Source organism: Bubalus kerabau, chromosome 5 (assembly GCF_029407905.1).
Source record: "Bubalus kerabau isolate K-KA32 ecotype Philippines breed swamp buffalo chromosome 5, PCC_UOA_SB_1v2, whole genome shotgun sequence".
Taxonomy (NCBI): Eukaryota; Metazoa; Chordata; class Mammalia; order Artiodactyla; family Bovidae; genus Bubalus; species Bubalus kerabau.
This window is the reverse complement of record NC_073628.1, coordinates 125941896-125957171: the sequence shown is the minus strand read 5'-3', so window position 1 is coordinate 125957171 and position 15276 is coordinate 125941896. Positions and strand designations below refer to the sequence as shown.

The following is a 15276-nucleotide window of genomic DNA, read 5'->3' as shown; positions in this document are numbered from 1 at the left end:
GTGTTTACTCGAGGGCAGTGGACGAGCATCTAGAAAAGATATGTAGAGACGCTCAAATAACTTTCATGCAAATTTGCAAACGCCCTTCCTCCTGCTCTCGCGGTGTTCTATGGGTTGTTAGGACACGCCCGGGGTTTACCTGGCTGCCCCGGGTCTACCTGCCGGTGCGTGGGCAGGAGGGCGGGGTGAAGAGGCGTGGAGCGGGGTGTGAGGACATGGAGGTGGGGCCGGGAAGTCCGTTACCAGGGTGAAAAGTAAAGCAAAAACAACGGCCCCACGCTTCCCGCGCGACTTCGCTGCAAATTCGCTGAGGTCCTAGGCGGCATCCCCTAGGACCCTGCGTAGGACCTCCAGGCTACCCGACGGGCCGGGGGCGGGGGCGGGGGTGGGGGACGACTTCCCAGGCCGCTCTCCGCGGGGTCCTGGGCCCCGAAGCTTGGGGGGCGGGTGTGTGTCCCGATGAGGCTTGGGTTCTGGGGAGAGGAATCAGGGTGCTGGGGACTCAGCTTTACCTATAGCTCTGAGGGTATCTATCCCAGGCCGCTGGGCAATCGGAGAGGCTTGGGGAGACAGGCCGAGCACTCGAGGGTGCGGGACTGTGTGTGTGTACGGGAGGGAAACAGACACAGAGAGGCCCTTCCATGACGGCTGTTAACAGCCGAGTTGGGCGGGGCTGTGGGAGAGATCTGGGCTCCTAGAGCCTTCTAGTTCCTACCCCAAATTGCCACACTAGGACCCTGGACCGTCTCTCTCTCTCTCTAAAGGCAGGTGGAAGCAGGTACCCCTAAACCCCACGGGCGCGCGGGTCTCCCTCTCCCACAGGTGCCAAACAGAGCTGGCCACAGTCGCGTCCACCCACATTCGTCAATGAGCAGTTGAGACGGTCTCTGGTCCTAGACAGCCGGGCTCGGGGAATCGGAACTGGGAGCTCGATTTTAAGATTCAGATCCAGTTCTGATGAAGACTCGGCTCGAGTCTGGGCCGCGAGATCCCGCCCTTCCCGCCACACGACTTTAGGGAGAAAAGGATTTCTACTACGGGGCCTAATTTGCTATACGGTTAATGCGTCTCCAGCCCGGGCGGTCCGGTCCCCGCGCGATCCTCTCTGGGCGCAGGAAAACATGCGAAAGCCGAAGGTGTATTTTCCAGCAACACTGCCAGAAAGCCGGGCGACCCCCGCCCGGCCCGGCCCGCGGAGACCAAAGCACCTTCTCTTTACTTCTCCTCCTAGTCTCTAGGCTTCAATCTTACTTTTAGCCCTTCTCTGAGTTGACTCTGATTTTTTCCAGGTCGCTCATCTTTTCTCGGGCTTGTTCGTTTCACTGTCAATTTCAAACGCTTTGTGGCTGTTAAAAAAAATTCTCTCCCTGCCGCTCGCCCTGGCCTCAGCGTCGGGTTCCCAAGCCGCCGGGAGGCGGTTCCGCGTGTGCGCCTATGTGGGGTGTGCTCGAGCCCGGGGCGTGGGCGCACCGTGCCCTCCGATCGCTGACAAGTCTTCTCACGGTCCCGGCCACAGAGGTCACCCTCGGCGGTAACGGCGTGGATTCACCGTAGGGTGCCTCTGAGCTCTTCTCCCACACTGGGGAAATGACACTCCTCTTCGTACCCCGTCCCCTACTTGAAAAGGAGGCTTTTGACGGGGAAGCGGAAGGGGAGGGGGGGTGTGTGTGTACTTTCCCGAAGCTCCAGAAAATGACCACGCATTTTAGAGAAAGGTCGTTTCTAGCTTCCCAGTCTCACCTAGTCTGGGCAGCGTCCAGGACCCACCTCTCCAACCTCACCCCCAACCCCCCACCTCCCCAGCCTAGCGGAGGGAGAGATGCCAGCGCGGTGGAGTCATGCCGCTGGCTTGGGCACCATTGGCTCATGCCTGGAGTACGCACATCTGGCGGCCAGCCCGGGCGGCTCCGGTCCTGATATGGAGCGAGAGGGCGGGCGGGTGCGTGCGTCCCAGGAGAACACGCCGCGGCCGGCTCCTCCCCGAGCTTGCATCACCGGTCCCCTTTTTCCCCTCCTCCTCGTTGGCCCCTCCCCCCGCCCCCCGCTCACCCCTCCCGCCCTCCGGCCCAGCCTAGTTCTGCTGGTTCGCCGGGGAAGCTATTAATAGCATTACGTCAGCCTGGGATTGCTAACCCAGAGTATACGGGCGCGCCGCCAGCCCGAGGGCTATAAAACGGGTGATGCAACGCGCTGCCAGCCACAGTCGCACGCAGAGAGGCGCGCACTGCACAGCGCTCACCCTGCGCCGCCGCCCCAGCGGACCCGCCAGCCCGCGCGCCGGTCGTGAGCCCCTCTGTGCTCGACAGCCGACCCCGCAGCCAGCCAGCCAGCCCGACCCCACCCCGACCCTGCCCGCCCTCCGGACCCTGGCCGCCCCGAGTGGATACAGGAGGTGAGCGCGGCGAGAGTGGCTTGTTTTGATTATCTTTGCGCCCCTCTAGTAACCAGTCCCCGACCCCCGCGCCCACCCCCCCGGCACTTGCCCCGCAGCCTCCAGCTTAGAAAGAACTCTGGCTGAATCTCTCTCCCAGCCACCGCTGCTCTTCCGCGCTTTAGAAACTTTCTCGCAAAGAACTTTCTCTTTTGACTTGGGGCGCGAAACGTTCCTGGTAACTGAGAGGTCGTCCGCCGGCGTCGGAGCACAGCTCCTCGCCGCCCTCGCGTTTACTTACTCCCGGGGCGATCGAGGTGCTCAGATCGGTGGGTGCTCAGAGTGGCCGAGCCAATCAGGCTCGCCAGCCGGCTCCATCCCTGGCTCGGTGCGCCGGCACTTGCTACTCCCGAGCCCAGCTTTCCCGGGAGGCCGGGGCTCGCGGAGCGGCTGCCCCAGGGGCGGAACGGAATGAATGGGGAAGGAATGGGCGAGCCGGGGTCGCGGGCGCTGCCGCTGGGGGTCGCCCTGCCCACCCCGGAGCGCTGGGCGGCAGGACCGCGCCGGTAGCCGGCGGCGAAAGTTAGTTAGGATAAGTTTTAAGAGGTGGCGCGCGCTCCTGTCGCTGCCCTGGGGCAGAAGGCGGAGAGAGAGCACCGGGGACATGTGCCGGAGACTTCTTGACCCAAGTTTCTCACACGCTTTTCTCTCGTACCTGTGAGTCCAGTTCTGGGCTCTTCCTCTGGTGGCTCGCGGATTTCTCTGCTTTTCATCCTAAGAGACCCACCGTTGGGGGTGGAGGGAGGGAGCGAGAGTGCGAAGCCAGTTGAGATATTTGAGAGACAGGATCTGTGATCCAGGAGCCGGGACCTGAAACTTGCACTGCCCTTAGTGGCTTGGAGCCTCAGCATCCCCAGCGGGGAGGTGTGGACATATAGAGGCTCCTGGCCGCTCCGCCTGTTTGCAAGCACAAGGTGCTGGTTGGGCCGGATAACCATTATGGGCCTTTCTGGACAAAGGTTTTCAGATTCTAGAGTGGTGTTAACTGAAAGAAAAGCGACCCAGGAGGGGACCTGAATGATGGGGCTTGGATGTAGCTGGCCGGCCTCTGAGGCAGTGAGGAGAAAGGGACTTCTGTACGGGGCATCTCTTCCCTTTCCAAGGTGCTTTCCAGTGGACGGTTCTCCTTCTCTGCTCCCCACTGCCCCCCCCCACCCCATTTTCATCTCATCAAATTTCTTCCTTTCCTCCTAACAGTTTTCTTTCCCCTAATTACCAAATCACAGTAAGCTGCCTTTCCTATGAAGGAGTTGCTCACCCCTTAATAGAGCCAGAAAAAAATAAACTGGGCACTAGAAAATGTGGGTGCCCTCTGAATGCATCTATTTCAGTGTGGGTGACAGTCACATCTGTTTGGGAGCCTCCTGCTCTTTCAGTTTGAATGAAGGAGAAATTGGTATGACTGTCCCCTTGTTTTGCAGTTCCCATTTGTTGTAGAATAACACTGCAACAGGTAAGCTGTTGCTGTAAAGATTATCTGAATGAAGACCCAGGTGGGTTGCAGTTGTTACTGTCTAGATGGTTTCAGAGACAGCACTGCAGGAAGCACACCAGGCACACAGTGTAAATAAAATACAGCACCCAGCACCTGTGGCAGCCTCTGGATCCTTCCTGTCTTAACCCCACCATTCTCTCTCTCCCCTTGGTCTTTTCTCTCCATTTTTCTCTTTTTTACCCCCATACTCCTTCCCTGTCTTAATCCCATCAAAGCCTCCTCTCTTGTGGGCATAGGCTCCTTGGACTGTTGACTGTTCATATACCTGGCCATTGGCTCTCTTCTCCTTTGCCATTGCCTTCTTGGGGATGGAGCAAAATGAACAGCAGGTGTGTGGTCAACAGTTTGGCCTGGGCTGGGCCACTCACCAGCTTTATGGTGACCTTGGGCAAGTCACTTTACCTTTCTGGACCCCATTTTACTCAGTTGCAAAATGAAGATCTGACCTAAATGACTCTAGTTTTGGATGTTCTATCCCATTGTACAGAGCTCATGATTTCTTCCTTTTTCAGTTGGGCTAGGCAGGGGACAGGGTCGGTGGTTCCAAGTGTTACTCGGCCCGGGGAGGAGGAAGTATGCAGCCAGGACACCACAGAAACCAGAAATGGCTTCATGTGTGAGAGCTGGCTATTTCTCAAGTACTTAAGACCAGTGGAGACGAGCTGGTGCCAGCAAAGAGTGGGGTGGAATTGATCTGTCAAGAGCCCTGAGGTCAATCAGAGTGCAAAAGAAGCTGTGACTGAGCTGAGTTTCTTGAGGGCTCCAGTTAACTTCTGATTAATAGGACCTAGTTTCATTAACAGGAAATTAGGAGCCTCCGCCCCCACACCCCTGAAATGGGGGAAAATGGATCCCATCACAGTAATAATGGCTTCCCAGGATGTGTGTAAATCCACCTTTGTGTTTGATCTTCCCGACAGCCCTGTAAAGGGACTGGGGCAGGCAGTACTGGTCTCTCTTTACAGACAAGATGACCGAGGTCCAGGAAGCATGTCACTGAGAGCTCAGCGTGTGAGTGGTAGTATAGATGCCTGCAAGCATTGTCTCTGTCCTGATGCCTAGTCTTCCACCTACACCTGGAGTGTCTATGTACCTCCTTCCAGTGGACTAGGAGAAAGACCAAGATAGGAAGTTAGTGAAAGAACTGGCTCCCTGCTATGTTTTACAAGTAGTGCTTAGTGGAAAAAAGATGAAAATTAAAAGTGAAAATTCAATGTAGTAGCAGCTACTAGGAAATAAAATCTGGGAGCTGAATTTCTGGTTAGAGACATAGATGAGTAAAGTTTCACTTTCTTGAAAATGATGAAACTACTGATGATATGACACGATTTTTGACTAGAGATAATGATGCAGAAGCCAAATGCAGGTTCTTTGTAACAAGTCTGGACAATTTTAAGATCAATATAGAAAGTCAGCTCAGAAAATCCTCTGAAATGTTTTTCTCCAAACAGAGATATTCAAAAGTCTCAACTTTCTGAAAAAACTGAAGCTTTACCTTCATTTTTCTTCTCAAGGACATAGCCTTGAGTCTAGGCTTATCACACTTTTAAGAGAATGAGGCAACAAATAACGAGAAAGTATCTCAGTTCAGGTCAGTCGCTCAGTTGTGTCCTACTCTTTGTGACCCCATGGACTGCAGCACGCCAGGCTTCCCTGTCCATCACCAACTCCTAGAGTTTACTCAAACTCATGTCGGTGATGCCATCCAACCATCTCATCCTCTGTCGTCCCCTTCTCCTCCCACCTTCAATCTTTCCCAGCATCAGGGCCACCCAAGACGGACGGGTCATGGTGGAGGGTTCTGACAAATGTGGTCCACTGGAGAAGGGAATGGCAAACCACGTCTATATTCTTGCTTTGAGAACCCCGTGAACAGTATGAAAAGGCGAAAAGATAGGACACTGAAAGAAAGTATCTCAAGAAACTGAATATTAGTCGAGTCCAGGAAAAGCCCATTTATCTACAGATACCATTGCTTTACTTTCTGAAAAGCTTTTAAACATTTTCACAACCAGTTTGCATCTTCAAGTAAGCCCACACAATGCTTTTCATAAAAACATTGCATACCACTGGCATTCTTCCGTTTCTTTCATCAGGACTGCTGACTTTACACTAAGATGGGGAGGAAAAATCCCAAAGAGCAGATGCCAAGCCCTGAAAGCTCATTAATAAACTTGGGAGGTGAAATGGAACTACACTCAACTGCAGTGGAATTCAAACTGCCTCTGTAGAAGCGAGCCGTGCAGTTCTCCAGACAAAGGCCAGCCCAGTGGTAGCTCTGAATTCCATTCCTGAACTATTGGGCTTTTAATAAAGTTGGAAAGGTAGGGAAAACACAAATGCCTGGGAGGATCTTAAGTCTTTCTGGCTTTGGAAAGCTGGCTTCTCAGAGTTTAGTACCTGCCAGAAAAGTCTCCTCCCAACATCCTAAGATTATGGGATTAAATTGATAGGAGAGCATCAGTTCTGATTCACCACATATGGCTTTGGGGAGAGAATTGGTCAATTCATACATTTCCTGGGTTTCTTTGAATAGTCAGCAATGGTGGTGTTTGTTGACCTGGAATTCTTGCCTCCATCTGTGGATCTTGGATCCACTGGGGGATGTAGAGGTCAGAGTGTTCTATTCATTAAGTGTTTGAGATCAGAGAGAGTGACCAGCCACCCATCTACCTGGACCCCCTCAGAGCCAGCCCTGGGCTGGAAAGATCCCTGGGAGGCCCGGTAATAACGTATTTCCTAGTTGCGTTATGTTTTTCCAGGGCATATTCAGGTATTCTTTCGTCAACACCTTGCCCAATTCTCTGGGAAAATAGGGTGATTGTTACTAGCCTTCTTTCTCACAGAGGAGAGAGAAGGCTCTGGGAGGTATAATGATGACAGAGGAGGAAATGGGCCCCTAGTCTTGACATTCTGACCCCAGTCTGGGAATTTTGTGGATAAAAGATGCCCTAACACGTACTCCCTGAATGCGGGGGGCAGCCCAAGTGTGCACCCAGGCAGAGAAAGCTCAGCAATTCATCTCAGAGTTCAAGCTTTCCATAGCCCTTTGTTTTGTCTCCTTGTCTATCCCTTCAGCTCCAGTGCCCTCACCCCCTCCCCACACCTGCTCCCAACCCCCAAGAAAACTGTGCTCTGGCTTTTTGTTTGTTTTTGCAACATAGAGAATCATATTCTATATTCTGTAAAGTGGGGGCATGAGTTTCGGAGTCCGACTTCATTCTAAATCCTGATGCTGCCGCCTACTAGCTCTGTGACTTTGGCCAAATTATTTAGCTTGTCTAAATGTTAGTCACTTCGTCTCTACAGTGGGACTGGGACCTAAGTGGGTTCTTATGAAGGTGAAGTGAGATAATGCACGTAAGGTTTCTGGTATGAAGGAGGCACTTGTGAAACGTTCGCCGCTTGCCAAAGGGCTTCTCATCTGGTGGGATGTGGCTAATGACCGCAGCTTCCCACATGGAGAGAGGTACTCCAAGGGGACCGCCCACCCTGACAATTCCCACATTCATCCCCCCTGGAGAAGTGACTGCAGGGGTGAGGGGCTTGGCCACTCCTGGGGGGAGTATACGGCAGGGAGAGATTTACAGAGGGCTGTTCCAAACTGGAACCATGAAACCATTATTATCTCTGCTCCCTCCCCACACCTTTTCCCTTGGGGTTCCCTGGGCTGTAGAATGATAGAGATAGATGGGACCTCAGAGGCCATTTGATTTGACCGCCTCTCACCAATTTCACGTATTCAGTCGGATGGTCTCTAGCGGTCGGCAGGCATTGGGAGCAGCCAGAGCCAGGGTCAGGTTCTGGAAAGATCCACAGCGGGACTCTGCGCCGGTGCGGCAGGAGCTCCCAGACTGTCAGATGGAGGCTGAGCTCAGGTCTCACACCACTCCCTAATGCCAGATCCAGTCCCAGCCCCCTGTGCCCCCAGCCCACGCCCCTCCAACCATCATAGGGCTGAACACTTCCTCAAAAAAAAAAAAATCCATATTCTGTGCACCTCACTTTTCTTTACTCTGAGGTCTTTTGCTTCACCAACCTTAACCTTGAGGGGTGACCTGAATTCCCACACCCAGTCCCTCTTAAACTGGGGTGAAGAAACCCACCTGCGACTGTGACTGTCCTCATTCTCACTGACTCGGCTCTGACTTCCCAAGGGAGAGGCTTCAGAGATAGATTTCCTAAACTCAAGGGTCCCCACTCCTTGCTTTTACTTACCACTCACAGATAGATTCTACTTGATTTCAGATACCCTCTGAGTTTCTCTTTATAAAAGAGACTGCAGATGGGGTTACATAGAGTCTCTTCTGATTTTTTTTTTTTATGCTCTTCCTCTTTCAGACTGTTTGAGGCTACATTTGCATATATGCACACCAGCCAACACTAATAGCTCCTGTGAATTCAGAATAGCCTGAAACGCCACTCTCTATAAACTTCAACCAGGCATTTTATTCACATCACTGAGCTGGGTTTTTTAAGAACCTGTTTTACTTAAGACAGGATGGCACAAAATGAAAACAAAGCAGAAGCCGAGGGCTGCTGGGACCTTCCTCTAGAGGTGGGGAGGTGGGACTTGGGTATTGGAGGTCTCAGGTGCGGGGGTGAGGGTGGGGGGGACTTGATCCCGAACCCCCAGATCCCTGAAGTAGTTTGGGTTTCCATGTGTCTTTTCAGCAAAATGATGCTTCAACACCCAGGCCAGGTCTCTGCCTCGGAAGTCAGTGCCTCTGCCATCGTCCCCTGCCTGTCCCCTCCTGGGTCACTGGTGTTTGAGGATTTTGCTAACCTGACACCCTTTGTCAAGGAAGAGCTGAGGTTCGCCATCCAGAGCAAGCACCTCTGCCACCGGATGTCCTCGGCGCTGGACTCCGTCACCGTCAGCGGCAGGCCCCTCGAGATGTCAGTCACCAAAGCCGAGGTGGGTCCTCCCAGGGGTGCCCGTTCTTCCTGCACTTACTTGTCGCGCAGCTCGCCTGCGCCAGGCATGCTGCCGGCAGGGGGCCACGGTTGGATATTGGGTCTGGAGTTTAGAGAAGAGTCAGGGTTAGAGAGAGTGTTGGAAGCCATCAGAGTGTGGAGAGTATGGAAAGCCATGAATCTGTACGAGATCACCTTCTGCGCCCAGTTGTTTTGAAGAAGCAGAGAGTGCGGTGATGGTTTTCAACACCACAAGAACCCAGACTGTGGAACGAGGACCAGCCAGCCATGCTCACCGCCTTGGTACAGGTTCTGACCGAAGTTTACTTCTGTCTGTGGCGCCTGTGTGGTTCTCCACTTGGCAACCTTTTATAAGACGCCTGGAGTAATAGGCATGCTGAGAAGTTTGAGAGGTGGTTGCTGGCGATGCTGGGGGCGAGGGGGGTGGCTCTCAAGGACTTCAGAGCTGAGTTCTCCACTGTTATGTTGGCCTTGCCCTCCTGGATGCAAGATGGGAGTGTTTCTGGCTCACTTATCTGACATGATCACTGCCTTTGGGCAAGAGGTAGTGGACCTAGCCAGAAAAGAACTGAGTTTAAAAGGAAGTTGTGGGGAGGGGGGTGAAATCTTTTATGATTCTAAAAAGGGAGGTGGAGGGGGTAATAATGTCTCCTCCATAGAATTGATCCAAGGAGTTAAATAAGATGGCATTTGTTAAGAGTCTAACAGAGGGCCTGGCTGAGAGTTAGCATCCAGTGAATGGGAGGCAGGATGATGCTGTATGATGCTGTATTCATAAGACATCATTAGGGGCATTGGCTGTACCCTAATTAACCTCAGAGGAGGTCACTGGTGCCCAGTCCAACACTGAACAGTGTATGGTGAAACATGGGACCCTCAAGGAAAAAAAAAAAAAAAAAATCTTGTCTAAGTAAATATCTTAAAATAACAGAGGCAGCTATACTCCAACAAAAATTAGTTTATAAAAATACCTTGAGATAACAGGATGCCCTGGAAGTAGTGGGGCCCATGGAAAGAAGGAAAGCATTTCAGAAGGATGTGTGGAGGGCTCTTCTGAGGAAGAAGCAGGCCTCTTGCTTCATGGAAACATTCCTTAAAGCCACTCATCCACTCTGCTTCTGTGTTCATCCAGTGATCTTCGGATCTGTGATCAGTTTAACAAGTAGGCTTTTCTACAGGGAACAGGATGCACCTAATGGTCTAATTGAGTGTTCTGGTCTCCTTGGTGGTGACTATAATTCACAACCCTGCAGGCATCCTGTGTGTCTGGGCAGTGCGAGCCTCCTCCCCAGATCCCGGTCCCCTCTGAGAAGGCAGCTTGGGGTGACCAGGCAGCTGTGACCTAGAGAGGATGTGGGATAAGGAGACACACGCCTGGCTTTACATCTGGTTTTGCAGCCTGCTTGTCTGGTCGCCATGAGCTGGTGACTCCTGGGCCTCCTTGAGCACAATACTCTTGGCCACTCTTTGCCTTACTTCCCTGTCCATAAAAGTGAGGGATTGGGACTTGCCTGGTGGTCTAGTGGTTAGGAAGTCACCTGCCAATGCAGGGGACATGAGTTCGATCCCTGGTCTGGGAGGATCTCCCACATGCCGTGGAGCAACTAGACTCAAAAACTGAGTGCCTGGAGCCCCTGCTCTGCAACAAGAGTAGCCCACACACTGCAACAGTAACCCCTGCTCTGTGCAACTAGAGAAAGCCCGCTTGCAGCAACAAAAACCCAGCACAGCCAAAAATAAATAAATGAATAAATTCTTTTTAAAAAGTGGGGGGGTTGAACTACATGGCCCTTAGAAAGGCTTTCCCATGTCTGACAGTGTGTGACTCTTGAGATTTGCTCTACTTTCCAGTACTTCCTCTTATGAGAAAACTTTGAGTCCTTCCTCTACAAAAATATCTGCAGTTAGTTGCAAAGGAGATACTAGAGTTGCTGATTTCTTGATGAAGACATCTATGATGAAGTTACTGATGATAACTGAAGCCTTGCATAGCACTGACCATAAGCTAAACCTTGTGCAGGGGACTTTATTGACATTAATTTGACCCTCATCACAACCCTATGAGGGAGGTAAGATGATCCCATTTTATAAATGAGGAAACTGAAGCTCAGAAGAGCGTAATAACTTGCACAAGGGCTCACACCTGATAGGCAGTGAAGCTGAGATTCAAAGGCAGTTTAGTCTAAACCCAGCGTCTGCCTGTGTGGTTCTAGGATCTAAGACATAAAGGGTAGAAGTGCCTCTCATGTGTTTCCCCCTTGGGCTTCCGAATGTTTCCCTATGTTCCGAAGCCTCCATCTCAGCCTAAGCTAAGTCAGTGTCATCTAACCCAGAGTCAGATATGAGGTGATCATGGTGGTCCAGAATCTCTTCCATTTGAGGTGGGGCTCCCATGCCCTTTCCAGCTGTCTGGAGCAGTGACAAGTGACATGGAGGCCTGACATTAGTAGCCTAAACCATCACCCACTCTGCCCACTGTGAGTTCACTCCAGCTGGACTCCAGTCTCTGAGTCAGTCCAGCAACTGGACTTTGCTGATTCCCCATCAGTCCTCAGACAAAGTCAGAGTGATTGTCCATGGATGACCAGATCCTAAAGCTGGACGGGATTTTCTTCTCCGAGGATCCCAGGGCTGACTCAGGGTGGGGCTCAGATGGAGAGATCAATATCATCATCAATAGTTGGATGAGTCAATGGACGGTTCTAGTTCTCCACCCACAGGTGGCACCAAGCCATGGGCTGATGATGCCTCTTTGATTGAGGAATGGGCTTGGGTTCCTGTTCTCTAGGAGTTGCGTGGGCTTCCTCTGAATTTAGGAAGGAGGTGCTATGATGATGCTCCAGGTGACGATGGAGATGGATAGAATGTGAATAAAAGAGGCAGGGGGAATGGGTGGCGAGGTGATGCTCCTGAGGTCATTCTAGGGGAAAGGTCATACTTACTGAACAAAATCTGTTTCTTGCTCTAGTTGATTATAGTTATTACCAGTAGTTATCACTTTGAGTATCGAACTCCAATTTTAAAATCCAAATAAATGCTTTTTAAAGGTAAAATTTTAGTTTACTAGTATTGCCAATATAATTTTAACCATTCTTTGATTTCCGTTATTCATTCTTAAGTGTGTGTGCGTGTGCGTGCATGTGTGAGTATGTGCACGTGTGTTAAGGTTTCATGCAAAAGTCTAGAGCTTTACTTCTGGATTCTTCAGGCCTGCCCTGGTTTGTCAGTTTTAGCTGGAAATAAAAGGCAGTGTATTTGAGGTGGGTTGGATTTCTGGCCTCCCTTTAAGCTTGTGCCTCTTGAATTTTACAGGTAGCCCCTGAAGAAGATGAAAGGAAAAAGAGGCGACGGGAAAGAAATAAGATTGCAGCTGCCAAGTGCCGCAACAAGAAGAAGGAGAAGACAGAGTGCCTGCAGAAAGTGAGTGCCTGTTTGCCTCGCCCCTCCCGTCGCTCACACCTGGCCCCTCCGACCTCACGCCCCATGGGGAGAGGAGTTTGAAAGACTACACCCAGAAGTGCTTTCCCAGGAAGGACATTGTAGCTGGTGGCAGAAATGCCAGTTGCAGAACGAGGAAGTAGTAAAGCTGTTAGTAAGATAAATGTCTCTGGATGTATAAGATGCAGGTGTATGAATTAAAAACGACAGGATCATCTGATGCCCACACTCATCCTCAGTTAGTCCATACATGTCCAGAAGCTTCCAGGCTGTCGGATATGTCCGTCCAGTTCAAGGGGCTTTGCTGGCCCATTTTCCTGAGAAAAGGAAGCTGCCAGCTTTCATTTGGCTCACTGTGAAAAGCCTTTAATTAACGTCTTCCAACAAGTTATCTCCTTGCCCCGGAGGCAGAGGTTGCATTTGTTTGCATTCTTATCTGGTTCTTAACTCTGCAGCCCTTCTCCTTGGTGCAGCTGATGGTCTGTGCTCCCAGCTGCGTTCAACAGGCTCCCCTTCCAGAAAGGAGAAACGCCTGTGGGAGGGGTGTCTCCGTGCAGGTGGAGCAGGGCCCTGGCTCGGTCCTTGCAGCGGCTGTGTCCCCCTTCCCCAGGTGAGGACAGGCCAGGGCAGAGTCTTCACTCGGGTTCCCTAGGTCCCAGGTTCCTCAGGTTGCATTAAGGCGGGGGTCAATGAAAACTAAGACATTTTGTTTATTTCTACATACGTTCTTTCTGTGGAGATGAGCTTCTCAGTGAAATCAGACTATAAACATATAAGACTATAAACACCATTGAGTCTGGATTTCCTTCCAATCCCCAAGGTCCTTTCAGGTCCAGACGACCTGCCTACAGGCTATTTGATTCTTAGAAAGGAGGTCTCTGCTGTTGGTTCTACTGCTGTTCCATTACTATTAGGATCACAGCCTGCCTCCACCTTGAGTGGAGACTCAAGGATATCTCTGAAGGAGCTCTGAGTTCAAAGGCTTCTCCAAGCTCCGGACTCTCTCAAACCTAATGCTGCTCTCCCAGCTTTGTGGGGCTTCATAGCAGGGTGCCAACGGCATTCCCCTGCAGGCCATTCCCCACTTGATGAGCCCCGATGTGTTCCAGCTGTTGCCCCTGCCATCCAGGGGCCACCAGCAGGCCACCCCTATCTCACTGGACCTTGGTTCCTTCCCTTGTTTCTTTTTTGGCTGCACCAGGCAGCTTGTGGGACTTTTGTTCCCCAACCATCTATCAAACCCAGGCCCCAGCAGTGGAAGCAGAGTCCTAACCCCTGGACCACCAGGGAAGTTCCCTTGGCTCCTTTCCTAATACTTCTATTGCTTGTGCCCCAGGAGTCGGAGAAGCTGGAGAGTGTGAATGCTGAGCTGAAGGCACAGATTGAGGAGCTCAAGAACGAGAAGCAGCATTTGATATACATGCTCAACCTGCACCGGCCCACGTGTATTGTCCGGGCTCAGAACGGGCGGACTCCGGAAGATGAGAGGAACCTTTTTATCCAACAGATAAAGGAGGGAACATTGCAGAGCTAAGCAGCCGTGGTATGGGGCGACTGGGGAGTCCTCATCGAATCCTCCTTTTATATCCGAAACCCTGAAGCCATTGGAGATCTGACTTCCTATGCACCTCTTGAATCCCAGCAGCCAAGAACCATCAAGGCGGGAGTGCCCTCCATGACTCAGCCGGGCCTTTCCACTCCACTCCAGAGTGGACTTTGGACCGGGGCAAGGGCATCTTTTGCCTCCACTCCAGGATTTAAGGCTTAACATCCCGGCCATCCTTGGATTCTCCAGATGACTCCCAGTTAGGGTCCTGCCTCCCTCGCATCTGGATTCTGCAAAATTCAGAACTCCCACCGTTAGGATCCATGCAGAAGAAGTGTCTGTGACCTTGGGTGGGTGGGGTGGGGCCACCTCCTCTGCTGCTGCCGCCACTGTCACTTGTAGGGGACATGCAGTGAGAATGGCATCTTGTGAAGTTGTGCAATGGCCAGGGTTGTGCTTTCTAGCAAATACGCTGTTCTGTACAGGAACTGCTGTGTGCAAGGCATTCGTTTCAAAACTAGGCATTGTGCTCTACTGATGTGCCGCACGACACTGCTGTGACTTAGCTCAAGCTCTGCAAGTTTGGGGGGCTGTCGCCACATGCAGTGTCTTGCTAAGTGTTCAGGTGGCCAGAAGGGCTTGCCAGCCCTGGGAGGAGAGAACTGGGCCGGGCAGTGCTGAGTGCAGTTTTGTGCCAACAGAAAAGACGTCTTCCGCTTGGCTCTCAGGCGTTAATGCGGGCCCTCTATTGCAAACTCAGTTATAAGGTCACAGGAAGAAAGCAGAAACACGAGTCCAGCTTCCAAAGGCTTAGGAGTCTCTGCTCAGTGACTTAGGTCAGGAATTTTTTTCTAGGCCGGAAGAGCCAAAGAATATTCCACTTTTCCTGTTCTTGCGATTGAAAACCACATTCAGTGGACACGCATTTGAAGCCACATGATGCCCAGGCTTTAGCATTATTAGATGTTAATGGCATTGTTTCTGTCATGCAGATGTTTGTAGAAATCTGGCCCAGAGCATTTATAGCTGTGAGAAAGTCTACTCACACTGGCCAGAAGGTCTCTGGCTACTATCTGTTTAAATTCTGATGTTTCTGTGAAATCCTCAGAGTGTTTAATCCTACTCAGTAGTATCATTACAATTTTCTGTAAGAGAAAATATTATTTATCCTAGTATTCTTAACTTGTCAATATAATAAATATTGGAACCAAGACATGGTGAACTAAAGTGTGGTGCTGGTTTCTGTTCTTTTAAATCAGTTGTTCCTTGAGCGCTAACCATTCTCCTCCCTTCCCCTTTGGAGATGGTGATGTAGGGGGTGATTTGAGCTTTGACTATTCTTCAGGTGTTCTTTGTTCTCTGGGGTGCCACTAGGTGGGCTTTTTGACTTTCAATCCTGTTCCTCAATTTCTGGTTTCTAATGCTCAA

General features: G+C 51.4%; 1 protein-coding gene across 3 annotated transcripts; it reads left to right on the top strand.

The window, feature by feature from the left end:
* The first annotated feature begins 2183 nt into the window (after positions 1–2183).
* Positions 2184–15059, top strand: ATF3 (activating transcription factor 3). Of its 3 annotated transcripts, none has more exons than XM_055583013.1 (4): positions 2184–2392; positions 8601–8844; positions 12177–12284; positions 13639–15059. In XM_055583013.1, exons 2-4 carry the CDS (start codon positions 8605–8607, stop codon positions 13834–13836), a joined length of 546 nt encoding a protein of 181 aa, XP_055438988.1. In that variant the 5' UTR covers positions 2184–2392; positions 8601–8604; the 3' UTR covers positions 13837–15059. The 3 variants fall into 3 exon arrangements, with proteins under 3 accessions (XP_055438988.1, XP_055438990.1, XP_055438989.1); XM_055583015.1 differs by lacking the exon at positions 2184–2392 and adding an exon at positions 6023–6250; XM_055583014.1 differs by lacking the exon at positions 2184–2392 and having other exon boundaries at positions 8582–8844.
* Positions 15060–15276: the final 217 nt, after the last annotated feature.